This window comes from Suricata suricatta, chromosome 11, assembly GCF_006229205.1.
Source record: "Suricata suricatta isolate VVHF042 chromosome 11, meerkat_22Aug2017_6uvM2_HiC, whole genome shotgun sequence".
Classification (NCBI taxonomy): domain Eukaryota; kingdom Metazoa; phylum Chordata; class Mammalia; order Carnivora; family Herpestidae; genus Suricata; species Suricata suricatta.
Genome location: NC_043710.1, coordinates 1269058 through 1294911, shown reverse-complemented (window position 1 = coordinate 1294911; position 25854 = coordinate 1269058). Strand labels below are relative to the sequence as shown.

The 25854-nt window shown below is 63.4% G+C and overlaps 1 protein-coding gene across 4 annotated transcripts in view; it reads right to left on the bottom strand.

Annotated features, from left to right (window-relative positions):
* Window positions 1-24240, bottom strand: part of LSP1 (lymphocyte specific protein 1) — a 33727-nt gene extending 9487 nt beyond the window's left edge. For 2 of the 4 annotated variants that reach the window (XM_029956138.1, XM_029956139.1), the window contains exons 1-2: window positions 8149-8336; window positions 135-269 (exon numbers count right to left, since the gene is read on the bottom strand). In XM_029956138.1, the coding sequence (XP_029811998.1) occupies window positions 135-269; window positions 8149-8321 (308 nt within the window). In that variant the 5' untranslated portion in view covers window positions 8322-8336. Of the gene's footprint in view, window positions 1-134; window positions 270-8148; window positions 8337-12637; window positions 13110-24045 lie in introns of those variants that run through there. The other 2 variants (XM_029956140.1, XM_029956141.1) reach the window with 2 other exon arrangements.
* Between the last annotated feature and the right edge of the window lie 1614 nt (window positions 24241-25854).

Sequence of the window (25854 nt, the reverse complement as noted above, 5' to 3'; positions counted from 1 at the left end):
CTAAGCCGTCTCCGCTCTCTCGCTGAGCTCCGTCTCCCTCTCCCCTCCGGGAGCCCTAGCCCAGGACCTGCCCAGCAGCACCCCCTCTGCCCGAAGGGGAGCGGGGCCAGGTAGACTGGTGGGGGGCGGCTTACAGGCTCTGCTGCTCCGGCAGCTCCGGGGACGCGCCGCCTGCCTCGTCCTGGGCCCGGAGCTCCCTGTCCCTCGCCCGGCGGCGCCGCTCCCGGGCGGCCTCCTCCTCATCTTCCTCGTTCCACTGGGTGGTGAGCCTGGGGGACACCGAGAGTCAGTCAGCCTCAGCCTGTACCCCGCTGCTCCCGCCCTCCCGGTGATGGAGGGGGCTCCGGTGTCTGAGGACTGAGACCCTCCATCCCCTCCAGCAACCAGGCCCCCTTGACCAAATCAGAGCTAGGACAGGGTGGGCCTGGCTCTGTGGCCCTGGAGGCCATGGGAAGGGGTTGCTGCAAGTGCCAGACGCCGGGGCCATGTGTCCCTGCTGGGATCAGGTGGCATCGGCCTCGCCAATTCGGGGCAGACCCTGCCAGGCACCACATCCCTGCCCGACCACCCCGGCTGGGGCACTCCCTCCCGCCTCCCCAAGGGCCCCTGAGAGGAGGCTGCCTCCAGCCCCAACCTGATCTCTCTGGGTTGGTTCACAGGTGAGGGCCCGGAGGCCCCGCAGAGCACATCTCTGAGACTTTCCTGCTTCAGTGTGCTCTGACCCCCTAGCTTCTCCGGGTCCCTCACTGAGGGCTACGCAAGGCCAGCCTGGAATGGGGGGCTCACAGCCTGGCCCAGCAGGTCTCACACTGTCGGTGTCAGGGGGGCACTGCCGGCCTGGGTCGCTGACACGGCTCTGCCTCCATCCCCCTGCACCCCTGGTTCTGCTGGACCCAGAGAGAGGGGGTCCTGGTCTCTGCCTGTGCAGGGCTCACTGCCCCAACCTGGGGTCTCTGTCCATTCCTGCTGCCGCTGCCCGCCGCCTGACCCCGCAGCCCGCTGTTCTGGGCCTCCGTCCCTTGGCCGGACCGGCCGGCTCCACGGTCTCGGCAGCCCTGCCAGCCATGATCTAATCTCTCCCAGGTCTTCCCAGAGGCTCCCAGACAAAAGCCAGGCCCTCCGCAGCCCCGGCTCCCGGCCCGTTCCCCCCACTGCAGCCACCTGGGAATCCAGACCTACTCGGCCACCGGCACCTCTGGTCTGCCCACCCTCGGTCCTCAGAAGTGCCCTTGGCTCTCACCCCCAGGGGTCCAGGGAGCCCTTCCTTCCCCGCACCTGCTCCTATCCTGCCCCGGGTCCTTGGCTTGGAAGCTGCAGGGCCATGTTATCCGGGGAGGTAGAGCCCCGGGGGCCAGGGTCCTTCCCCCCCTTCCAAATGGAGGGTGCAAGCTCCATGCGGGGCCCCCAGCTGTGGTGTGGAGTGCGTCTTCTCATGGAGCAGACCCTGCGGGTGCCCCAGGACGGATTCCTGGCCATTCCCGATGGGACTGGCCATCTTGTCCCCCTCGCCCAGTGTCCACGGCGGCATAGACCTATGCACGTGCTCGGCTGAGGGCTGGTGCATGGCTGTCTGTGCTCGGGCCCAGTGGGTGTGTACGGGCCCAGGAGGCGGGTCGGGGTCCGAAGCCTGCCCTGAGCCGCAGGCCTGGTCTCGGGAGCTCCCCTGGGGGCCTCTCTCCAACAGGGCCGCGGTTCCTGCTCCCCAGCCCCCTCCTACCGAGATCTGAGTGTACAGCCCTCAAGGTGTCTGTCACCCCACACACAGAGACACGAGCAGATTCCCTGGGGTCCGCCCGCCTGGCGGTGTGTCCAGGACACAGGCCCATGCTCAGCAGAGCCCGGCACACAAGCACACGAGGCATCGCCTGGCCCCCTTGCACGCATAGGCACGCACGAGGACGGGATGCACGTTCTCCACCAGCTCGACACCCACCAATGCCAATGTCACCCACACCCACCCTCCATCCATGGCTCCGACACCCAAGGCATGCACACGTGTGCACACAAACGCATGTCGGTCGGCCCACACAGACTCACAGTGGGGATAAGATGGGGGCCCAAATGCCAGGTCGCCCAGCACCCTGTTTTCTGCTGTCCTTGCCATCGCCCCGACAGTGGCCCTGGACGGAGCCTGAGACATGTTTCTTGCAAGCCAGCCCCTTCGAGGGCCACCCTTTGCGACCTGCCATCCGCGTGTGCCCTTGGAGCCCTCACAGGCAGGAGCCTGGGGGGCGGACAAGGGATCTAGGCTAGGGGGTCTCCTGCTGTCTCCCCAAAGCCCTGAGCCGGGAGCCCCAGCAGCCCCAAGGACAAGGGGCCCTTCCTCTCACCTCCCCCCTCCCGCCAGCCCCAGGATGTGAGTAATTTGGCCCCTCTGGCCCCTCCCGTGACCTCACCCCTCACTGTTCCACAGCTGGGCCCCGTTCTGGGAACTGAGAGGGGGCGGCTCTCCTGGGGTGGGGTGGGGGCCTCTGGCCTGGGAAAGGCGCCCCCCTTCCCCGGCCAGCAGCCCAGACCCCTTGGCAGGCTCCACGGAGCTGTCAGGACACCGGCGATGGCCGCCCCGCCCGTGGCCCCTGGCTCGGCCCGAGCGCAGCTGTAAGGGATTTGGTGTTCCTTAGCAAACGCAATTAGGCTGTTTCCTGTGTCTGCTCAGGCTCCACAGCCCGGGGCTGAGCCCCAGGGGCTGCCGAGTGGGGCTCCGCACCCCCAGCCTCAGGCTCCACCGCGGGGCTTCACCCCCGCCCACGAGCACCAGTGTGCACAGACCCCAGCCGGCCCGGGGCGCCTCAGCTCCCCGTTCTGAGCGGGGGTCCCTGACCTCAGGGGCTGCCCCGGCTGACCATGTCTACTGCCTACCGGCCTGACTCAGGGCACTGGTCCCCCCACTCCTCCCTCTGCAGCCCCCCGGTCCCCCACCAGGGTCCCATGATATGATTCTGAGCGCTCCTGGCTGCCCCCCCTCCTACCTCCCCAGCCTGCGTGGGTTTGGTCCCAGCTTGACTCTCCCCCTGCAGGCAGCTTCTGGGCCACCCCACCTGTCTCTGGTGGCTAAAGGTCGTGGGGAGAGCTCATGGGGAGAGCTTGGGCGCAGGGGCCAAGGGGGGACAGCCAGGCAGGGCCAGGTAAAAGAGTTCAGCCTTTAGGCCCGCAGGGGACCCTCTCCGCCACAGGTGTCCTGGACACGGCCGGCGGAAGCTGCCCGAGAGGGGTCAGCACTGGTCAGCCCCATTGCAGACTGCCACCAAGGGCTCTGGTCCCCTCCATGCCCTGCCTCCCCTGTCGACTGGGGTGGACACTTGCAGGGCAACTGGTCCCTCAAGTGACCGTCCAGACTGTGAGTGAAGGGACAGTGGAAGGGAGCCAGTCCAGGAGAGGCCTCTCAGCATTGATGTCCGGGGCAGTGGGACAGCTAGAGTCCCCAACTCCCAGAGAGCAGACCCCAAGGGCAGAGGTCGGGGCCCCATCAGGGAGCTCAGGGGAGGGCAACCCCATGCCCCACAACTCCGAGGGTGCCCCTCGCTGGTTATGCACGACGGGGGCCTGTCCCAGGCAGTGCGGGGAGGGGTCTGTGGGTGCGCTACTGCCAGGGCTCCGGCTGCCACTCCTCCTTTCAGGGAGGCAGATGGGGTGTGGCAGGGGGTGAGCCCCCAAACCAGCAGGTGGACGGCGGGAGGGGCACACTGCTGCCCGGGGCCAGGGGTGTGCGCACGGCGCTGCAGCTGCTGGGAACTGGGCTCCCCCACACCCTGCCCCACGGCCCTGGCACGGGTCCAGCCCACCCTCCCGGCCGTGCCCCCCTCTGGCAACACCTTTCCGGGCGTGTCTGCGCCCCGCCGGGCTTCCTCGAAGTCACTGCCCCAGGTAGACACCCCTACCCCGGCAAGCTCAGTCCCGCTGCCCAGGGGAGCCCAGGAGATAACCTTGAACTTGGGTCTGAAAGTTGAACCAGGGTTCGTGGGCCAGGGAGAGAGTATGAGAGCAAAGCCAGAGCACTCAGGGGCTGGGGAGGGGTGGCCACGGGAGATGGGCAGGACCTTTCTGAGCCCCTCAGGGCAGCCCTGGGAGGTCCTGTGCCAGCCTGCAGCAGAACCCTGGAAGGAGCCCCAGGTAGCTGTGGAGGAGGCAAGGTGCATTTAGACGGAGGCAGGGCTGCTGGCCAGGAAGGGACAGTAGCCCCGGAACTTCTGTCTGACCTGCACCCTGGGGGGCTGGCCTGAGGGGAGACCCCAAGTCGAGCTGGGGTGCGCAGTGTGGGGTGCGTGGGGACCCTGGGAGACAGGAGGGACTGTAGGTGAGGAAGGACCAGGCTAACGGGGGACGAGTCAGCTCAGGGAGACAGCAGTGGGGCGCCGGGGTCTGAGGTGAGCAGGGGACAGACAGGCTTGGGCCGCAGGCAAAGGCCTGGGGCCCCCTTACTTCTACCTCCCTCTCCTCCTCCCCATCTCCTCCTCCATCCCCTCCCCCCTTCCCTCCTCCTCCCCCCCTTCCGGTCTCCTCCCCCTCTCACCCCCTCCTCTCCTCCTCCTTCTCCCCCTCTTCTCCTCCTCCTCCCCCTCCCAAGTCTAGCACCTCACACAGCTCTCCACAGCTGAGCAGAAGCTCAGCCCTTCCTGACCCTCCCAGAAGGGGCAACATTAACAGGGCCGGGCCCAGAGGCCTGGGCCTGCTGTTAGGACCCAGCGCAGAGCGGCTAGGGACTCTGGGGGCCCTGGGAGGCTCTGAGCAGGGAGGAGCTCAGGGGAAGGCAGCTGCAGGGAACCCAAGGGGGTTGCTGCTGACCTCCCAGGGGCGATGCGGATGAAGGCTGAGTGGAGGGGACCACACAGCCAGTCCCCAGAGGCAGAGGGGCTGGGACCAGGGCAGGACAGTGGCTTTGGTCTCTCTGACCCCCTTCCCAGGGTGAGACCCCAGGACCGCCTCAGCTCTCCAGCTGTATAAAGGGGTGCAGCAGCATATGAGCCCAGACCCCTCCCAGGCGGCCCCAGCACCTGCTTCCCCTCGGCTAGCACCATTGGCAGACCCGAGCCCCCCAAAAGCAAGCTGAAGCTTGGTGGCCCCAGACCCCCTTGCTGGCAGGCCTGTGGTCACCCCCACACTACCTCCCTCTTGGCCCTGGTGGGCAAGTCACATCTAAGAAGTCTCCCCAGAGGAAGGGACACCGACCAGCCCAAAGCTGGCCACCCCCCACTGCCACAGAGAGAATGGCATCCTTGAAAGGCACAGGCTGAGGGGATAGGCCCGAGGTGTAGGGAGGGCTGGGGGCGATGGTTCGCGAGCCCAAGATGGCCAGAGGAGGCTGGCCCTGCCTCACCTGCCCGAGGCCCCAGGCCAGGGCATCCTGAGGTGGCCCCTGAGAGGAAAGGCCGGGGCCCTGCCCCACCCAGGACCTCAGCTCCTTCCCAGCCACTGGCTAGGGGCTCCGGGCTCTCTGAGCCCCTCCTGGGGTGGGGGGGCCTCCGGGCTCTCTGAGCCCCTCCTGGGGTGGGGGGGCCTCCGGGCTCTCTGAGCCCCACCTGGGGTGGGGTGGGGGGGGGCTCCGGGCTCTCTGAGCCCCGCCTGGGGTGGGGGGGGCGGCTCCGGGCTCTCTGAGCCCCGCCTGGGGAGGGGGTGCTCCGGGCTCTCTGAGCCCTGCCTGGTGGTGGGGGGAGCAGAGCAACTTGTCTGCTGGGATCTTTTCATCCACATCAACCCCCAGAGCCTAGCCGGGACCGCCTTCTGCCTGGGCATCGCCTTCCCGCGGCCGAGGCCAGCACCTCCTTAATCACAGCGCCTTCTCCGCAGGCCCTCACTGGGCCTTTGTGTCCAACACTCCCTCATCGTCCCACAGTGGGTGGGCCCTGGGGGCCTCTCATTTGGGGAAGCCCCTAGCTGCCCCACAGAGCCCCCAAAACCAAGGAATTGCCTTTCTGCCCATCCTGCACGGCCACCCCCCCGGGGCAGAGTGGGGAGGGTTGCCTCTGCCCGGCGCTCAGGTCACCAGGGACTCTTCAGAAGCACGGGCTCCAGACCCTGCTCAGCGTGAGATGCCCCCACCTCTGGCCTCAAAATGCCCCCTGGTTCTCACCTCACTTAGCGGGGATGGCCATTTAGGGTGAGAGGTCTCCCCCTGGGAAGAGGAGGCAAGAGACCACAGCCACTGCCACCGCCGTCCCCAGCCTCCCTTCCTGGGCTGGGCGCCCGGCCACAGCCTGGCATCTGCTTCCTTCTCCAGAATCTCCCCGCCACCGCAGGCTTGTGTCCCAGCACCCTGCTCGCGGGCCCGGTGGCCTGGCCCCCCAGTTCTCCCCCACCCCCCGTCCTCAGCCAGCTCTCTATCCCAACAGGTGCCAGGGGCCCACAGACAGTGAGGTCCCTGCACCTGTGAACCTCAGAGCCTCCAAGAAAGCCAGCACTTGACCTGAGGTGTGGCTTGGGGACCACAGGTGAGGGCCCCTGTTCCGAGCCATCAGGGACTGGCCGGTAGGAAGTCTTGTGTCCACGCCCGGCCTGGAAGGACAGGGGACATGGTGGGCAGAGACCCATCGGAGAGGAAGCGGCAGCTCTCCTTTCTGGTCCCATCCTCCCCAGTCCGGACGCAGAGCTGCGCCCCTCCTGGGCAGCCCCCAGTCCCAGCACACCCCACTCGGGTGCCCCTCAGGGAGGGAGCTGCTGTCCCTGTGGGTTCCCCTCCTCCCAAACCTGCTCCCACACCCGGCACCAAGCTGCTCTCCTGGCCCCCACATCGCCCGCCGCCGCCCAGGAGGACTGAGCCGCCTGCGCACCTGGGGCAGACACGCCACTCCCTTGGCAGCCCCGAGCGGTGCCCGGCTCTCGGTTTCCTGCCGCAGCCTTCTCCCCAGCCCAGGGCAGCCCGTCCCACCCCTGGTCCCCAAGGCGGGCCAGTCGGGTGGCCCCTCAGCATCTGCCTAAACAGCCCGACCGGGAGGTTGCTGTCCTGGGAGCTGCCGCTGCCCAGGTGCCCGGTGGATGGCTCCAGGGAGAGGGGGTCCGTGTCCCGGGGACCCTCCCCTTCGCAGCCTGGCTCCACAGAGTCCTGCCCCAGGGCCTCCAAGCCCTTCGGTCCCTGGTTTCCCTTGGTTCCCAGTGTCTGGGTCAGGGACTGTCCACTTCTGCCCCACAGTGGGGTCCAGAACCAAGCTCGATGTCCCTCTGGCTGGCCATCACCTCCCTCTGACTGGGTGCCCTACCTCCTGTGACGTGCTCCACGACCAGCCTCCGTGCCCCAGCCCCTCGACTCTTCTGCATCTCTGTCCCCGTCTGCTCTGGCTGGCCTGCCCCTCTGGGCCCGGGGTCAGAGGTCAGGGCCTCCCCCTCTTCCCGGCTCGCCCTGCCTGTGGGATGCTGGCATGGCTGTGACCCGCACCAGCCCCGGGCTCGCCGCCCTCCCTCTGCCCAGCACACCGCTCGCTGCGACTCTGGCCTCCGAGTCACTGACCACAGCGCTGCCGGGTCTGGGCCAAGTGTCCCGGAGACGCCCGCATCCTTTGCGTCAGCGAGTTGCCCCTGCCCACCCCTGCCCTCAAGCATGGCTCAGGCGGCCTCCGGGCCTGGGCCGTGACCGCATGCCCCCCCCCCCCCCAGCTTCTGGCAGCCCCGGCCTCACCTCCGGTCCCGGCCCGGCTCCTCCTGGTGCGCGGGACGCCCTCCAGGGGCAGTCACTCCCGAGCCGGGCTGGGACCGCCTGCCGCAGGGCTTGGAGTGCTCCCGAGGCCGGGCCTTGGCACATTCCATGACACGCGACTGGAGGCTGGCACCGGCTGCGCCTCTGCCGCCCCTCTCCCCTCCCCCCAGCCCGGTGGCACCCTGCTCTTCCCCACGCCTAGTTTGGCCCCGTCTGTGCCCAGATGGCTGTCATGCCGGGGTCTCAAAGCCTGGCTATCCCCCTCCCCAGACGGTTCCGCAGCCTGGCATCCCACGGCCTGCCCGTCGGCTCCCGGCTCTGCCCTCCCTGGAGGGCCCCAGGCCTCCAAGTGCACGGAGCAGCCGGACCCTCTGCTGAACGCCGCCAGGGCCATTTCTGCCCCCAGAGCCCCGGTGCCCTGTCTGCCCCCCAGCCCCTGCTCCAAGGTGCTCCTTGACCCCCAGGCCCTGGGGTGAGCAGCCGGGGGCACGGTGGGGGAGGGGGGAGAGGAGCGGGGACCGCACCCGCTGTGGGCTGTGTAGCCCTTGACCCCGCTGCCAAGCTTATCCACTCGGGGCCAGCCTTGGGGTGGCCTGCTGGCTGAGTCGGGGGAGACCGTCCTGGTCTCTGTCCCCGAGGACACTGCGGGGAGCTGGGGGCCGTCACAGGAGGGGAGACTGAGGCTGATGAGTGGCATCTGCCCGGCAGGCTGGGGCAGGACCCCGGAGGGTTGAGAGAATGTCACCCCACTCCAGGGAGACACGGGCCCCACCCACAGCCCCTCCCCTCTCCTGCCCGCCTCTCTTGGCCTCACTGGCCTTCCCTCCTTCCTTTCTGGTCTCTGCCACCTCCCCGGTGACCTAGGAGTAGGAGCTAGACTTGCCGCCCCAGACCTGCTCCCGCACTTCTGGCCCTGGGCCTCCTGCCCTCTGCTGCTTCTGGGGGCAGCATAGGGGGGACAGTGTGGGGCAGACTGTGTGTGGGGGACACAGGGGAGGGTAGCAGGAGAGACAATGTGGGAGGAGGCACACAGGAGGGGACACTTGGAAAGGGCCAGCATGGGAATGGACACGGGAGGGGACAGTTTGGGAAGGAACATGTAGGAGGGGACACTTGGGAGGGGACAGTATTGGAGGGGCTGATGAGCCCCCAGGAGGCCTCCGCCCAGAGCACCCCATCTCCTGGTCAGTCATCCTTTCTCTCTTTGCTTTTATTCGGCCTCTCCCTTCTCTTGGCCTCCACCCTGTGCCCGTTCCATCCCCTTGTCCCGTCCTGTCCTGTCCCTATTCTGTCCTGTCTCTGTTCCATCTTCTCCTGTCTCCCTCTGTCCCCCTCCCATGCCTGTCCTGACCCATCCTGTCCCTGTACTGTCCCCTCTGTCCCATCCCGCCATCCCTGTCCTGCCCACATTCTGTTCCATGTCCATCCCCTACGCTTGCACCTGTCTCCATCCTGTCCCTGCCCTGTCTTGTTCTGGCTGTTCTGTCACTGTCTAGCTCCCATCCCTGTCCTGTGCTGTCCCCATCCTGTCATCATCCCTGTCCCTGTCCCCGTCTGTCCCCATCCCTGCACGTCAGGAGGCCCCCGGCCCCCTCCCCCTCCTCCTCATCCTCCTTCCCTGTGTCACCTCCTCTCTCTTGTCACCCCCTCATCCCCTACCCCTGCAGGGACAGACTCTAGAAGAGCCTTGCAGCCCACGGGCACATGAAGCCTTGGCCCCCAGTCTCAAGCCCACGTCCGGACCTCTGCCTTCTGGGTGGGCAGCGCCCCTCACAGCCACCCTCTCACCTTCCAGGGCCACTGCCAGATCCCACGGGCTCCCTGCCCCCAGAGGCCACCGAGAGCTACCCGCTCCCGCCCCAGCTCCCACCTGCCCCCGGCCACCAACCTGTGCTGAGCCGGTCTGAGCTAGACAAGGCGCTCCTGGGAGGCGTGCCCTCCGCAGCCACCCCTCGGGGCCTAGGAGCCACGGGGGCCCTCCTGATGCTGTGGCAGGGGTGTGGGGGGCGAGCTCACAGGTGCCGGATGCACTCGGGCTGCTGCCTCCTGGCCGCCCGGTGCCGCTCTGGTTCGAGCAATGGACTGGAGCCCGGCCTGAACCTCAGTGCTCTGGGCTCCGGCCCCGATGTCCTGCCCAGGGGGCTGGGCCGCTCAGCCCCCACACCCCCGCGATGCCAGCTCCCTGGGGTTCCTGGGGCGGCTCTGGCCGACAGACCGCTTCGTCTAGGGCAGCACCACCCGCCAGACACCAGGGCTCTGCTGGGGCAAGGGCAACCCCCTCCCATCCGGGGCCCTGGGGGCCTGAGGCAGCCACGCCCCTTTGGACCCAGGTTTGGAGGCTTGGCTTCCCCCCACCCATCACCTCCCTGGGCCAGCCCAGCAGGCTACCAGCCCCATCCCTTGCCCTGCTGGTCACATAGGGGTCCTCAGAGACCTCCCAGGCCTGGCTTCCCCAAGGTGGGGAGGTCTCCCCTGGGAGGCTGGGAGCCTGAATGCCCGGAAGGACGCCAGCAGGTGACGCAGTCAGCCCCTTAGGTCTGTGCCAGCCAGGCCGCCGCCTCACAAAGCCAGGCTCCCAAAGACAGGTAGCCCAGGCAGGCAGCACAGAATCCAGGCGGCCTGTGGAAGGGAGGGCGCCCAGAGTCCCCTTGATGCCCCCTGTTCATCACGAAGGCTAGCCTGGCCCAAAGTGGGCGGGGCAGAACTTTAGATCACCCATCATGGGGGGGGGCAACAAGAGGGAGCCACCTGCAAAGGGGCGGAGCTGGGCTGGGGGGAGGGGTTGCAGGAGGAGGGAGTGATCCCCAGCTGGCCCCGCCCCTGGATGGCCCCGCCCCCTGAAGCTTTGACAGCTGAGGCAGGGCCACAGGGACGGTGCCAGGGGTCTGGGTGGGGCATGGACGCAAGTCCCCCTCCCGGCCCGTTTTTAATCTGTTTAAGCTGGATTCAATTTACACCCACCCGGGTGGCTCCCTGCAGTCTCCCCGGAGCTGGTTACCGCGAGGGCCACCGCCTCTGGTGCCCCGCTTCCCACTCAGCACCCAGAGGGTCCTTGGCGGAGGATTTCGGTGAAGCGCAGGGCTTGAGGGACAGGCTCTCCACCCCCGGGTGGCCCGGGGTGAGTCACCAGCCTCTCTGGGCCTGGTTTTCTGCCCAGGCTTGGAGAGTCACCACTGAGATGCAGGAGTGATGCTGATCTCAGCAAGGGTGACAGGGGTGCCGCCAGCCTCCAGGCCTCTTGGGTGCACGTGTGGGTGTGCAGCGCCGCCCGTGCCTGGGCCAGCATCCTGGAGGGCGTGCGGTGGGAGCACCGTGTGAGGCGTGTGATTGGCTCGCCGGAGCGCACAGACACCCGACGGTCTTCTCTGGGAGAAGCTCTCTCCTGCCCCCACCCCGCGCCCACCAGTGAGCCTTCACAGGGAGCACAAAAGGCCGCTTCCTTCTGTCTCCGGCCCACTGGCCTCCACGGCCCACCTGCCTTCGGCCCAGGTCCTCCTGGGGCTCGGGGATCCAGCACCAGCCTGGCCCCCACTGTCGGCTGAGCTGGCCCCACACCTTCTGTGCCCCTCTGTGCCTCCGGGGTGTCCCCTGTCCCCTCTGTGCCTCCAACGTGTCCCCTGTCCCCTCCATGCCTCCAGGGTGTCCCCTGCTTGCCCGGGGGAACAGCTAGACTCTGGGTTTCAGAACAGCCAAAGTCACCACTGGACAGGTGTGTGACCCACGTGTCCCATGATAAGGGACATGTGCCCAGCCCACCTCAGGGCTCCTGTCATCCCCAGTGTATGCTACGCTACCCTCTTGGGCCTCAGTTTCCCCATTTGTTAAGCAGCACTGGTGAGCCTCAGGGATTGACCCCAGGCACCCCTTGGTCCTCTGGCCACAGAACTTTCTGGATTGGTACAGCAGCAGTGACTCCTGAGAGGCCACATCCTTCTGGACAGGGAGGCGGAGGCCTGCCCGGGGTGCATGGTCCTGCATGAGGGCCCCCTGGTCAGCCGGCGGCAGGCCTGGCAGGGCCAGAAAAGGGCAGGTGTGGAGTGAGCTGGCTTGCAGGGGTCCACCTTGAGTGGGCGGGGGCGGCGGGGGCGGCTGGGGCAGCAAGGGAGTGTGTCCTGACCCTGGAGCAGGGGCCCTTGAGCCATGCCCTGGTGGGGCCAGGGGGGAGCCATCACTCAGGGTCTGAGGGACCCGACTGGCCAGAGCTGGAGGTGTCCGGGCTGCTCTCGGTCGACCTGCACACTTGTCCCTCCTCCTTCCGGAGTCAGGGCTTGGGTGAGGCCATGAATGGTGAGATGCCTGTCTCTCCCTCCAGGAGTATGCTCCATGTCATCAAAGGAGAAGCCAAGGCAGGCTGCATGGAGGAGGCAGCATTTCAGCTAAAGCTTAGATGCCTGGAAGGGTAGAGAAGGAGGAAGGGCATTGCAGGCGGCTCAGAGTGAGGCCATGAGAAGCCCACGGTATGGAGCAGTGGCTCTGAGCCCAACTCTGGCCTTTGCCTCTGCTCTCTCGATTCCTCTTCGAGGTAGGTACCAGCACGCCACTACTTTACAAAGGAGGAAACTGAGGCCCAGAGAGGATAGGGTCCTGGACAGAAGCCCGAGGATGCAGGGGCCAGGATTCCTGCTCTGGAAAATCTGACTCTGAGGCCCAAGTGCTCACCACGGCCCTGTGGCACCTCCCACATGGGGCTGGTGCACTACGGGGCGGGTGGTGAGTGTGGCCGCAAAGTCTGGCTTCATTGCCTGTAGAGCGCAGGGTGACAGGGTGGTCCCCAGGGGCCAGCGGGAGCCCAGGGAGCCTCAGAAGCGGGCTGAGGGCACCTCTGGCCCTGGGGGTGGCAGGCCAGGGCAGAGACCCCGGGGCCACCAAGAGGCCTTTGGGGAGAGCACGGTCCTGCTGAGGCCCGGAGGGTGCGCAGCCAGGGAAGGAGGGGGCTGGCGAGCGGAGCCCGCACCCTGCCCACGGCGCCCAGCCCTGCCCGCCCTGCCCCAGCCCGGGCTGGGGGGCACCTACCTCACGAGGTTCTCCAGGCCCCGTTTGCTGGAACGCCTCCTCAGAAGGGCAGACCCACTCATGCCGCTGGCCTGCGACCTGGCCTGACCCCGGCCCTGGGGACGCAGCTGCTCCTTCTTCAAAGGCTGCCGGCCTCTGTCTGCTGCCCTCCCCCTGCAACTCCTCCTCGCCTGGGACCCCTCTCCACTTGCCTCTCTTCCTTCTCTCTTCTGTCCCCTCCTTCGCTCCCTTGTCCCCTGTCCCTGTGCCTGGATCTGAGCTGTCGCTTTCTCTGTCTGACGCCCCCTTCCCCGTCTGCTCTCCTGTCTGCCAGTCTGGGACCTGTCCAGCCTGGCCCTGCGGCCCCGGGGGTCTCTGGGGCTGGCTCCCCGCTAGCTGCCCCCGGGGGACCGGGTGCCCCTCTGTCCCCGTCTGTGCGGCCTCGCGGCCTCCGTGGGTCTCTCCTCCAGGATGCTTAGCAGCCGCTTCCCTTTTGTTCCCCCAGCCCCCCTCTCCCCCCTCGGCCTCCTCCCCTCCCCCTCCCCCTCCTTCCCAGACTAGTAAAAATGTTAGAGAGAAAGCCCTCCAGCCCAGCGCGGGGGCTTAGCGGGACCCCCGCGGCCTGCACTGGGCATCGTTTGCCCTTGGGCACCTTGGCGGCCGCTGGCCTCCCTTGCTGGCTGGGCTCCTGCAGCTCATCCCCGCCACTCGCGGGCATCCAGCCCCCCTCCATCTGCCTCTCCATCCCTGCGGGCCTGTCTCCTCGCCCAGGGCCTGGCCTGCCCAGCCCTCTGGCCCTCCTCTGGCCCTCTCCTTTAGGGATCTCTTGGACTGAGCCCCCCTGCCCTGCCCCCCCGCTGGCCCAGGCTCTCTGCTTCTTCCTCCCCAGGCCCCCCATCCCTCCCTGCTCCCACACTCAGCCCCCGTCTCCTCTCCTCTCCCTCTGTGGCTCTCTCTGCCCCTATCTCTGTTTCCCTCCCTCCCCCTCCCTCCCCCTCCCTTCCTCTCCCCTCCCTTCCTCTTCTCCCTCTCCCCCCTCCCTCCCCCTCCCTCCCTCCCTCCTGGTTCTCCAGTTTTCCCCTTGTTTATGCCCAGCGCTCTGTTCCACTTATCACCTCGAGAGGGAATCCTCTCTACTCCCCAAATGCGGAGGCTGCCGCCCTCCCCACCCCCACCGGACGGCCCTGGGCGGTCAGAGCAGGGAGACCCCAGAGGCAGAGCCAGACATCGCCTGCCCTGGCCGGTGGCAGGGGCACGCTCCCAGGGTGGCCGGTGGGCACAAGGTCAGCGTGGTGCCCTGGCCAGCGGGTCCCCTGGCCCCATGCGCTGGCCAGGACCCGGGGAGGTGCAGCCCAGCCCATTGTTCCTCTGGTTGGGCTTAGTCGCCGTGACTCACAAGAGAATGCTCGCGGGCGAGTGACCGGAGAAGGCGGGAACCGGGCTAGCGTCTGCGGGGCTTTGCTGAGCCCAGCTCCGTGCCCAGAGGTCTCACATCCAGCAGCTCGCCTGGCCCGCCAACCCTCACAGCCACTCTGAGAGGCAGACCCACTGCACCCAGGTCCCGCGTGGGGAAACTGAGGCTCAGAACTGGGGCCGGCAGAGCCAGAACCACGACCCGGTCTGCTGACCGCCTGCCCCGGCCACCCTCGGTCCCCACAGCACAGAGGCATGGCCCCTCTCGCTTCCCCAGCTGGCCTGACCCCGGGCTGGGCCGGGCGGCAGGGCTGAGAGCACCTGGGGGGGTGTGACTGGACCGAGGCGAGGCTGAGATCAGACGGGCGAGTGGCGCCCGCACCAGTGAGTCACTGCAGGGCAGTGAGCGTTGGGGTGTCAGCCCCCTGACGAGGGCCCACAGCTCAGGTCCGCGGTGACTCCGGGGGTGGCTGGCTGGTGGAGACTTCGTGAGGGCCATGATATCTGGTTCCTCCCCCACCACAGGCTGGTCCTGTGGCCAGTCCTGGAGGGGCGCCGAGCTCTCCCCTCCCACCCCCCCAGGGGAGCCGGAGGATGCGGGGTGTGCCACAGAGGCAGCCGTGCCCACCGCCCATCCCCACTCTCCACCCAGAGCCGTCCACACCTCGAGAGTCTGCAGAGCACAGAAAAGGGACTGGGGAGCAGGGCCGCAGGGTCGGTCCTCAGGTTGAGCCGGGTCCCCCAGGGGACGTGAGCCTGAGCCTCATTCCCGTCTCCTCCTTGCCTCCTGCCCTCCGTTCTGGGATCCCAGTCAGACAGCCAGGAAGGAAATGTGCCAAGGCATATTTTGGTTCAAAAGAATGAAAAATACTCCCATGGGGAGAGGGCTGCCTTGGATGTCAGGAGTTCTCTGTCACTAAGAACTTAAATAGAATTATTTGATTATCAGAAATGCTGGTGGGTGGGAGGTGGCAAGTGGCTCTTGAAATGCAGCGGCGTCCATGGCTTTACAACTAGAGCCTGTCCTCACAGGGGCAACGGGGCAGAGGATTGATACCAACTCTACTGTTATTTGCCCATGCATCTAACCCTCCAGTCATCCACCTCTCCTCTGTCATCCATCCATCCACCCACCCATCCATCCACCCACCTGTGCACCCTCCATCCATCCATCCACCCATTCATCATCTATTCATCCTCCATCAATCCACCCTTTCATCCATTCATCTACCCATCGACCCACCATCCATCCTCTGTCCATCCGTCCATCCACCCTCCATCCATCCATTTACCCATTTATTATGTATCCATCCTCCACTCATCCATCTATCCTCCATCCATTCACTCATTCCCCCATCTAGCCATCTTCCATCTATCATCTGCCTACCCACCCATCCATTCACCCATCCCTCCATCCACCTTCCATCCATTTACCCATTTATTATCTATCCATCCATCCATCATCCATCTATCATCCATCCATTTGTCTACCCATCCATCCATTCAACCATCCATCCTCCATCTCTTATCCATCCCTCTATCCACCCTCCATCCGTCTTTTCACCCATCCACCCGTCCTCTGTCCATCCGTCCATCCACCCTCCATCCATCCATTTACCCATTTATTACCTATCCATTCATCCATCATCCATCTATCATCCATCCATCCATCCATCCACCTATCCACCCTCTCCATTCAGTCATCCATTCATCATTATCCATCCTCCATCCACTATTCATCCATCCATCATCCATCTATCCTTTCTCTATATTTTTCTTTCCATGCATCATTATCAATACATCAACTTCTCAGGATATCTATCTATTCAATTACCCATATAAGCACAAGATAATCTTCCATCGATCCATTCAATCATTTATCAATACATATATGCCTCTGTCTACTCATCTTTCTTTACATTTCTTCATTGAGAAGTATCTATCCATTTATCCATCCACTCACTCATCCACTCCTCCATTCACCCGTCCACCCCCTCAACACACACACACAACCATCCGTCTATTTATCTAAATGTCATAATGCATATAAAACACTTAGAAGAAACATTCAGCTCACCATCCACCCACTTGGAACATAATAACTACTCATATAGTTACATCCATCACATATATATGTTCAACTATCAATTTTATATCTATTTGCCCAGCTGCCCAACCAGTGAATGATCTGTCCATTCTTTAATATATCCTCTATCTCTCCAAATATTTTTCTGTCCTTACTTTCATTCATATATCCAAATTTTTTACTATTAACCAATCTTATTCATACACACATTCATATATCTATCTGTCCATATGTCCACTCAGCTTCCCATCCAGCAAGTCATGCATATGTGCAAGAATACATATCTGTTTATCTTTCCATATATGTATTTGCCCATTACTTTGACTAGTAAGCCATGCAAATGAGTTAATACTTAAAATAGTTGCTGCAGCCTGGTAAGCCTCCAATAAAAGTTACTGTCACTTTCATCATATTATCACTCATCCATGTTTCATCCAACCAACCATCCATTTATTCACACCTCCAATTCTCTTCGTAGATAATTGTTCATCTATTCATATAATTTTCAACAAATATATTGAACACTTACTCTATTCACTTTTTAGGTACTGAGGATTTAGCATTACCAAGGTCCCTTTTCTCACAGGGCTGACATTTTAGCTAAAACAACAACAAAAACAAACAAGTAAGTGTATATTGTAGTGCATGAAGTGATGGTCAATGCTGTAGAAAATGTAACTCAGAGTGGGGAGATACGGAGTTCTGGAGGGTATATGATAGTCAGAGAAAACCCCTTGGGAAGGAATAAGCTTTCCCTTATTTGAAAAGATACTTGAGAAATATCAGAGAGAGCTAAATACATTGGTGAGAGAAAGTGTCCTGGGAAGAACAGTGAGTGGAAAATTCCTGATTTTGGTATATCTGTTTATCGGTCTATCTCTTTGATAGTTTCTCCAGCTGATCTACCCAACCATATGTCAACTTACTCACGGTCTATCTTTCCATTCAGCTGTTGCTTCCTATGTTTGCCAGTCTGTCCATTAGATTTATTTATTTTACTTTTTAATTAGAATTTTTTGAATGTTTATTTATTTTTGAGAGAGAGACAGACAGAGCACGAGTGGAGGAGGGGCAGAGAGAGAGGGAGACAATGTGAAGCAGGCTCCAGGCTCTGAGCTGTCAGTACCGAGCCCAACCCTGGGCTTGAACCCACAAACTGTGGGATCATGACCTGAGCCAAAATTGGACACTCAACCAACTGAGCCACCTACGTGCCCTCCATTAGATTAATTTTAGATCAGTGGATTGATTTTGTCCATTGATTTTAGACCTGTCCTTCTAAAAATCTATCCATTAGCTATCCATATGTCTTTTTGTACTATTATTATTTTATTATTAATATTTTAGTTAACATACAATGCAATATTGATTTGAGAAGTAGAATTCAGTGATTCACCACCTAAATACAATACCAAGTGCTCACCACAACAAGTTCCCTTCTTAATACGCATTATCCTTCTAACCTACCTCCCACCCACCTCTATCAATCCTCCGTGTGTTCTCTATCACTAAAACTCTTTTGTGGTTGGTTTCTCTTTCATCCATATGTCTTGATAAATGCCTATTAGTCTATCCAGTCATCTGACTGTCAACATTCCATTCATTTACCCACCAGCTTATCCATACTTCTGGTCCATGTGTCCATTCACCAATCCATCCTCCATACACGCATACAACCACCCATCTATCCACACACCCATCTACCCATCCATCCATCTCTCTATCCACTCATCCATCATCCATTCACACAGCTATCTCTCTGCCCACCATCCATCCGTTATATCATCCATCCACCCACCCATCATCTACCTACACATTTATCCATCCATCTGTCCATCCATCCACACATCCATCCATCTGTCCATCCATCCACCCATTGACCCACCCATCCATACATCCTTTCATCCACACATCTACAATCTATCTACACAATCATTGATCAGTTCATCCATCCATCCATTCATCATCCATCTATCCACCCACCTACCCGTCTATTCATCATCTATCCACCCTCCATCCCTCCTCCATCCACCCATCATCCATCCACACATCCATCCATCGCTCCATCCATCCGTGTATCCATCATCCATCCATTCATCCTCCCCACATCTATCCATCCACCCATCCATCTACGCACTCATCTATCCGTTCCTCCACCATCCATCATCCATCCATCTACCCATCTAGCTGTTCCTACTTCCTACCTTTATTCATCCACCTTTCCTTTCATTTAGACTTTTCTCCATCATTAAGTTTTTTAGTTTCCTTTTTTCTTTTTTCTGTGACTAAGACGTGGCTCATAAGCTTGTAGCCCAAGAAGGGAAAAGAGAAGAGCCTCATGGCCCAGTAGGCTGAGTGCTACAATAGAACCTAACTAGGGGCCAGAGAAGTAGGAATCTGTTCTCTTGTTCAAACATTCTCAACACACACGTGCTCACACAGTGGAATCCCAATGAAAGGTGCAATAAACAGTGACACCCAGGTGAGGGTGAGGAGAGAAGGTAGGGGGTGGCCTCCACTCCTAGGTGACCCTGGATCGAGAAATATCTCTGGCTTACAGAGGAGGAAGCGTCCATGCCCTGAGCCCTCATCTGTCTTCTGTGGGCCTCAGCCCAGCAAGAGAGGGGAGCCTGGGAGGCGGGCTGGCAGGTGCAGTGAGAAAGCTGGGATTGGGTTGGGGGTGAGACCAAGGGAAAGACTGAGGGTTTCTTTCTAGGTTCCTCCAGAAACAACTGGCTAGATACATCTGTCCTGAGTCCCACGTCTCTTTTGAGGGGAGGTACCTGGGGAGGAGGAGAAGACCACCTTGGGTTGCCTTGGAACCAAAACCTTCAAGATAGAGAGTTACACCTAGGAAGGGGGGCAGACACCTGTGGAGTGTGGGGCTGTGCCCCTCCCTGGGAGCAGGAAGGAGGAGCAGCTGAGGTCCCACCTGCCAAGCCCAGAACAGGACAGTGACTGTCACCCCATCCCTCATACAGCCTATGTGGCAGCTGAGAAAGCCGAGCCTCGGGGTGGGGGGCTGGGTGGAAAACTGGTGCAGAACCTGCCACCCCCCCACACACTGCTACTGTCCCGTCCCCTGCCGGCTGTCCCGCTGCCCCTGTGGCAGGCTCCGAGGTCTGAGTCCCTCCCACTCTTGCCAGGGGGAGGTGGGTGCCTCGGAGGGGGCCGCAGGCAGGCTCTGGGTTCCCAGACAGTCCTCCTCCCCCACCCCCGCCCGCCAGCGGCTAGGACCAGACATGGTCTTTCCACGGCCCCCGACTCCCAGCTTGGCAGCTCAGAGGTGATGAGCTGATGGGGTTTGGACAGGGCTGGCCTGGCCCCAGAAAGGGTGAGGGGCTTTCCTCCCCACCTCCCGCCCCCAGCTCTTAACGGCCTGTGTCTGGCACCACAGGCTCTACTAGCCAGCAGGGTGAGGAGGCCTGATTTCCCGTATTCCCTCTCTTCTGTCCACCCCAACCCCTCAGAGACCCCCAGGTCCTCCCGGTCCAGGCCCTGGAGCATGGGGGGGTGGGGCGGGGCTGGCCTGTGGCTAAGTACTCCCATCTCTAGGAGAGTTTGAGAACTCCTTTTGCTGGTTGCCCTGGATCCCCAACATCCAAGAATATGCTACAAGTTTCCCGTGTGCAAACTGGCTGAGGTCTGGGAGCGACGCCTCTGGAAGTCAGTTCTGAGAGGGCACGTCCCACTTGTGCCCTGGGGAGGCCTCTGGAGGTGACTTCTCAGCGGCGCCTTGTTCTGGCTGGGCCTCAGGAAGCTCTGGCCTCACCCCTACGGGAACCCCTTGGCGCAGAGCCATGAGGCAGCCCTGCATGGGGGTAGTGAACACCCCGTGGGTCCCCTGAGGCTTGTCTGGTTCCCTGCACCCCAACCGTGAGCCAGAGAGGGTCCCTGCAGGGAGACATTGTTAGGACGCACCCCTCCAAGCTAGGGCCCGCCAGCGTCCCTCCGGGTTTGGGACCGGGTCTCTTGGCTCTTCTCTCAGCCCTTCTAAGCCTTGGTCTCTCCCTGCAAAGTGCCTCCCTGGCTAGTGAGAACCTCTGCAAGAAGAGCTTGGTGACGACGGGCACGTGGGGAAACTGAGGCCTCAGGGGTGGGGCTTGTTCCAGAAAGAGACATGCCTCTGGGACCCTGTGCCCCTCCTCCTGCCCCTCCCCCCACACTGGGGCTCAGACCCGAGGAGAGCAAAGCTCAAGCCCTCGGCCTCACTGCGGGGACCCTCATCTTCTGCCCGAAGGCTCGCCCACCTGGCTGGCAACCTCTGCGGGAGACTGAGGCCGAGGCGGGCTGGTGGGGTCCTGCAGGCCCCTGCCCCCTGCTGGCCCCTGTGACCGCCTGGCGCTGCCCCTGGTGCCTCCAGCCTTGTTTTGATGAGGAGGCAGATGGGGACCGGGGCGGGAGCCAGGATGCAGGGGAGGGCTTCCGGCTTCCTGAATCAGCAGGGGTGGGGGCCTACAATGTCCCCTAGTGTGGTGTGGTGTCCTCTCCCTGTCCCCCACCTAGGGAAGGAATGTGACAGGGTCCAGCTGGAAGCTAGCGACCTCCGCCAGCCCCGGCCCAGGAAAAAGCATCCGTCATCCGGGCTGAGCTCAGCCTCCCCTTCCCTGGGAAATTTCCGGGCGCCAGAGACCCCTAAGCTGGAGGGAGGAGGAGACGGGGCCCCCTGGGAGTCTGAGGCCTGACCCAGCTCTGACTGCAGCCCTCAGGTCTGGACCCCGGGCAGGGCTGGGGGGGGGACCCAGGGGGGCCTCCCTCAGTGCGCCTGCTCTCCCGCCTTCACGGCCTGTGGCTGTCTGCTGCCCCAGGGGCACACACCCCTCAGCTGGGTGCTGTCCTGCCTCACTGGAAGGGCGAGGGGTGGAAGGGCCACCAAGGAGTCTGGTTGAGTGGGGAGGTCCTGACCCATGGGGTGCTGCCCCTCCAAGTCCATGGGCCCCTCCCACCCTGGTTCCCTCAGGGGGACATGAGGATGAAGTCCAGGGTGTCCACGGCCTCCAGGCTAGCTCAGCCCCCTCCTCCAGCCACCAGCCACCCGTAGCCCAAGGGGACCTGTGGCCTCTCTCCTGAAGACCTGCCCTGGAGTCCAAAGGGCAGTGCCAAGGGGTTCTGCAGGGACAGATTGCCCAGAAGGGGACTCTGCCCAAGGTGGCCCTGAAGGTGATCCCTGCCCTCTCCTGCCTCTTAGCTGCACACATGGAGAAGTACTGGGGCGCATCTCTGAGTCCCCTGGACCAGGAGCCACACCCTGCCTGTAGGGCAGTGGGGGTCAGAAGCCCAGGGGGCAGGGAAACATTGGCTTACTCAACTCTTGGCCTCGTCAGGGTCCTCATGGCCAGAGCTGCCCAATCGGCCTGGGGACGGGGAGTGTCAGGACCAGGGCTCCCAGACAGGACCAAGTCTCCAGGACAGGGTCAGGGCTCCCAGGCTGGACCCGACCACAGGCAGTAACAGATACAAAGGGGACCCAGGGCCGCGGTCACTGGAGATGGGCCTGATGAGCCTTTGGAAACGTGGCCAGGGGGCAGGACAGCCAGGTAGGGCTTGGAAGGAAAGGGTGCAGTGACTCTGGCCCCTGTGGGCACTGGAAGGTGCTGGTAGCAAACTTGGAGGGGAAGGGAGGTCGGAGGACCCGGGGCCGGCCCTCAGGGGCCACCCGGAGGTATGGCTTTTGCCGCCCTGTGAGGAATGTTTCGCATGTGGGGTCCACTGGCTTCGTGGAGCAAGCATGCTGGGGGCAAGGGTGCAGAGGCCCCTGGGAGAAGGCATCCTTGCCAAGCTGGGGCGCAGACCGGGCTGGGGCAGGGGCGAGGCCTGCCTGCAGGTGAGGGGCATCTCTTCTGCCATGTGGGCTCAGGGAGGGCCCAGCCTGGTCTGGCCCTGGTGAAGTTCGGGGTACACACAGGGGCACACACGGGGCCTCCAAGGTGCTGGGATTCCAGGATTCAGACCGGTCAAGCCTGGGGTTCTGGGGCATCCTGAGACCCCTCTCCATGCATTGTGTGGAGGCCCCATCCCTGCCCTCCTCAGGGCCCCAGCTCCATGGCTCCCCACAGGTGGGGGTGCAGGGCCACACCTCAGCTCCACACACTGTGGGACCCCACAGCCGGGCAGCCAGAGCAGGGAGAGAGGAGGGGCAAACACCCTGCCCAGGGCTCCTTGATGGGATATGCCCAAGTCCCGGGTCCTAATGTGAGGTTCTGAGCGGGGAGGCCCCGTCCTGGGGCAGTCTGAGGGGTAGCTCCTTACCCAGTTGCAGGGGCGAGGCCTGGGTAGGAGGGGTGATGTCCTGGACGCAGGCAATAGAGCGGAGGCGGGGCTTATCTGGAATGCCGCAGCCCAGCCTGCCCAGCCTTAGCCCTCCTGGGGGCTCTGGCGGGGCTCCCAGGCCACACATCCCCATCCTATGCAACGGGACTTCTCACCCGCCCTGGGCAGGAAAATCCCCTGTTCCCTTAGTCACCTTGTAAAATGAGAACCGTGTCTCACCCTGGGTCTCAGTTTCATTCTGACACCACACTGTGGGAGGGGGATGCTCAGGGGGCCCCAGGCTCTAAGGGGCCGGGGATGTTCAGGCCTCTCCGGGCCAGCTCCTGAGCCAGCAGCGGAGGGGCCACCCCGCCTGCCTGCGCCTCGGCCGCGGTCCGCACTGTCCTCTGTGTCCTCTGCCCCGGGACATGGGGGCGGGGCAAGGAGGGAGCGGGTGCCTGGCCGGACTGCTCAGGCTGTGCCCTTCTATGGGCACACAGTGGCCAGAGGAACATCGGACAGGCTGATGGAAGGAGACACTTTGGACTGGGGCACAGCTGTCTGCCAGTGCTCCCCCCCCCCCCACACACCCAGCCAGGTGCACGGAGCAGCCCATCTGCCACGAAAGGGCCCTTGAGCTTCAGGGCCCCAGCAGCCTACCCCTGCCCCTCCAGGCTCACAACCCCACCCCTGGCGACGGGTCCCCTAGAGACCTGCGAAGGGCCATGTGACCCCAACAGCCCAGCCTGGCCCAGGCCCTTGACCCTGACCACGCGGCTCAGCTTCCCATCCCCCCAGCCCTCGAGGCCCTGAACCGCGGAACCAGAGTGCCCTGCAGGCCTGGCCCATTCCACCCGCCTCATGCACACACGCACGGGCACACACGCTCAGGGCAGAGACTTCAGATCAGTTCCCTCGTTATGAATAAAGGCGTCACCACAGGACCCGGGAGCCGACCACCACCTCCGCGGGACAGCCCGGGGTAGAATCCACCCAGCGAGTCAGCCCTGAGGCTGCAGGGACCTGGCCCAGCGGCCCCGCCCTGCCCGGCAGCTGCTGTGGGGACGAGGGCGGTGGAGCTGCACCCGCAGCGCCCTCCTGTCCACTCTGGGGCTCTGGGTGTCCTGTCCCTGCACAGGCTGGCACCCAGTAGCCGCGCGGGGCTCCCTGCCCAGCTCCGGCTGTCCCGGCACACGCCCTCTGCCCGGGTCCGCCTCCTGGGCCATCTCCAAGCAACAGCGGCTGCCGGCCCACAACAGGTGTGGGCCAGCGTCCTCACCTCCTGCATCACCTCAGGGAGGGGGAACCTGGGGCCGAGGGCTGGCCTGGCCTCCAGCAAGGGCTCTGAGGGGCCTGGGGCCAAGCCGCCCCTCCGGGCCAGGCCTCCCACCCCCACCTCCGGCCCTCTCGGAGCTCTGGCCTGCCGGTGCAAGGCCCTGAGTCCCTGTCTCTCGTGTCCAGGCCTCCGCGTCCTGGGTCAGCATCCCACTGGCCTCTCCCGCTGAAGCCCAGCTACAGAGGCCGCCCGAAGAGGCGCGCAGCCCCCGCGGGGTGCGACGGGGCCCGGGAAAGTGCCCCGCCGGCGCGGTGCTGCCCCTAGTCCCGCTGCTGCCATCCACCGCAAGATAAGCGTCACCCAGTGCAAATGCAAACTCTTCCGTTGCGTGGAAGAGACCCTTACCCAGCGTCTTTGTCCACCAGCAGCTCCTCCTGCTCCTCGGAGCCAGGGTGGCTCGGAGCCTCCGCCATCGGGCCGGTGTCGGGGCCGTTTGGGGCTTGCGTGTGCTGTGGCTCTGGCTGCTCCGTCGGGCGGCCGGTCCCAGAGCCCCCTCCCCCAGCAGGGTTTCACTTCCCGCTTCCGGCTGCAGGTTGAGGTTTGGAGTGCACTGGGGCTGGGGTTGGGGTGTTGTTTTTTGATCTGTTGATGCAAGAGAAGAAAAAAAAAAAAAACCCCAGCCACCAGGAAGTCTTAAGCAAGTTTCGAGGGCCAGGGGTGACCGGGAGGGGCCCCGGGAAAGCAGCATTGCGTGCACGGGCCGGACAGTGTCTGGAAGCCTGTCTGGGAGCCCCCCATGAGCCCCTGAACCCCCCGCAGTCCTGGCCCAGAAGCCTGTGCGCGGCCCGCCATCGATGAGCGCCAGGGCCCATTCCAGCCCCTAAGCCTCCACATTAAGCGTCTCGGTTTCTCTGGATGGGAGGCTCCCAGGAGCGGAGCCCCGATGCCCCTGTTCTCCCAGCCTCTCAAGGCCACACCTCGAGCCCCCGACTCGTCTGAAGAGCTCTAACCACTGACCGCTGGGGCCCTGCAGAGAGGCCTGTGCTGCACACTCCGGTCTCCCCCTGGGGCTTCCTTTACTTCCCTGACCTGGGGGGCTCCCCGTCTCCTGCTGCCCCTCCCAATCCCCTCACCCCCATACTCAGGGAGCTTGGAGCTGACCATGCAGCATGAGCGTCACCAGGCTCTGGAGGCGGGGGGCTCAGGGGCTCCCCAGGAGGGGGGAGGAAGGCAATAGGGCCCCCAGAGTGATCACGCTTTGGGGTGGGGCCAGGCCGCCGGGAGACAGGCTGACTGGGAGGTCGTGAGGCCCCCTCGTCCCACCCACGTGCCCTGAGAAGGGGGTCCCGCACCCACCGCACCAGGGAACCCACGGGGCCACAGGGGGCTCCCAGCCTGCCGCCTCCCCTGTCCCTTGGTTGTTCCCAGCAGTGGACACAGTGGCTAGATGTCCAGCGGAGGAGGGGGCGGGGCCTCAACACCATGGCCAGCTTCCCCGGGGACACGGGCCGCCCCAGGTCCACCGGCCATTTGGGTCCTTCCTCAACATCACGCCTGGGAAATTTAGGGGCCTTGCCAGGAACGGTGAGGGCAGACAGAGGCTGGGTGCGCCCAAGACACGTCCTCCCTCCCCCGCCGTCCGCTGCGCCCCGATTCACGGAACTCACAGGCCTGGCGCAGACTGAAAAGGAGGGGCCTCTGGGTCATGAAAAGGGACACCGTGGAGCTTGAAACCCAGGCTGCCGAGGCCGGTGTCCCCTGCCGGGCGTCGAGGGCCAGGCCCGCCGGACCCCAGGCCCTCCGCAGGCGGCTGGCACCCCTGCCCACCCAGAGACAACTGCTCCCCGCTGCTGGGGGTTAAACGGTGTCCCCAAATTCTGGACCTCACAATGGGACCTGGTTTGGGGAAAGGGTCCTTGTAGATGTAACTAGTCGGGGTGAGGTCATCGGGGTGGGGCCCTCATCCCAAAGGACAGTGTTCTTATAAAAAGGGGAAATTAGAGTGGGACTCCCATGCAGGGGGAGGCCACGTGAGGACGGAGGAGGTGGGGGGGGTGCGTCTACAAACCGGGGAACTTCAAAGAAGCCAGGAAACCGCCAGACTCTCCCTCCCAGCCTCAGAGGGTCCCACCTGCCCACACCCCGAGCGGGGACTTGGGGGCACCATACACTTCTGCTGCTTAAGCCACGCTGGCTGCGGGCCTTGTGCCAGCC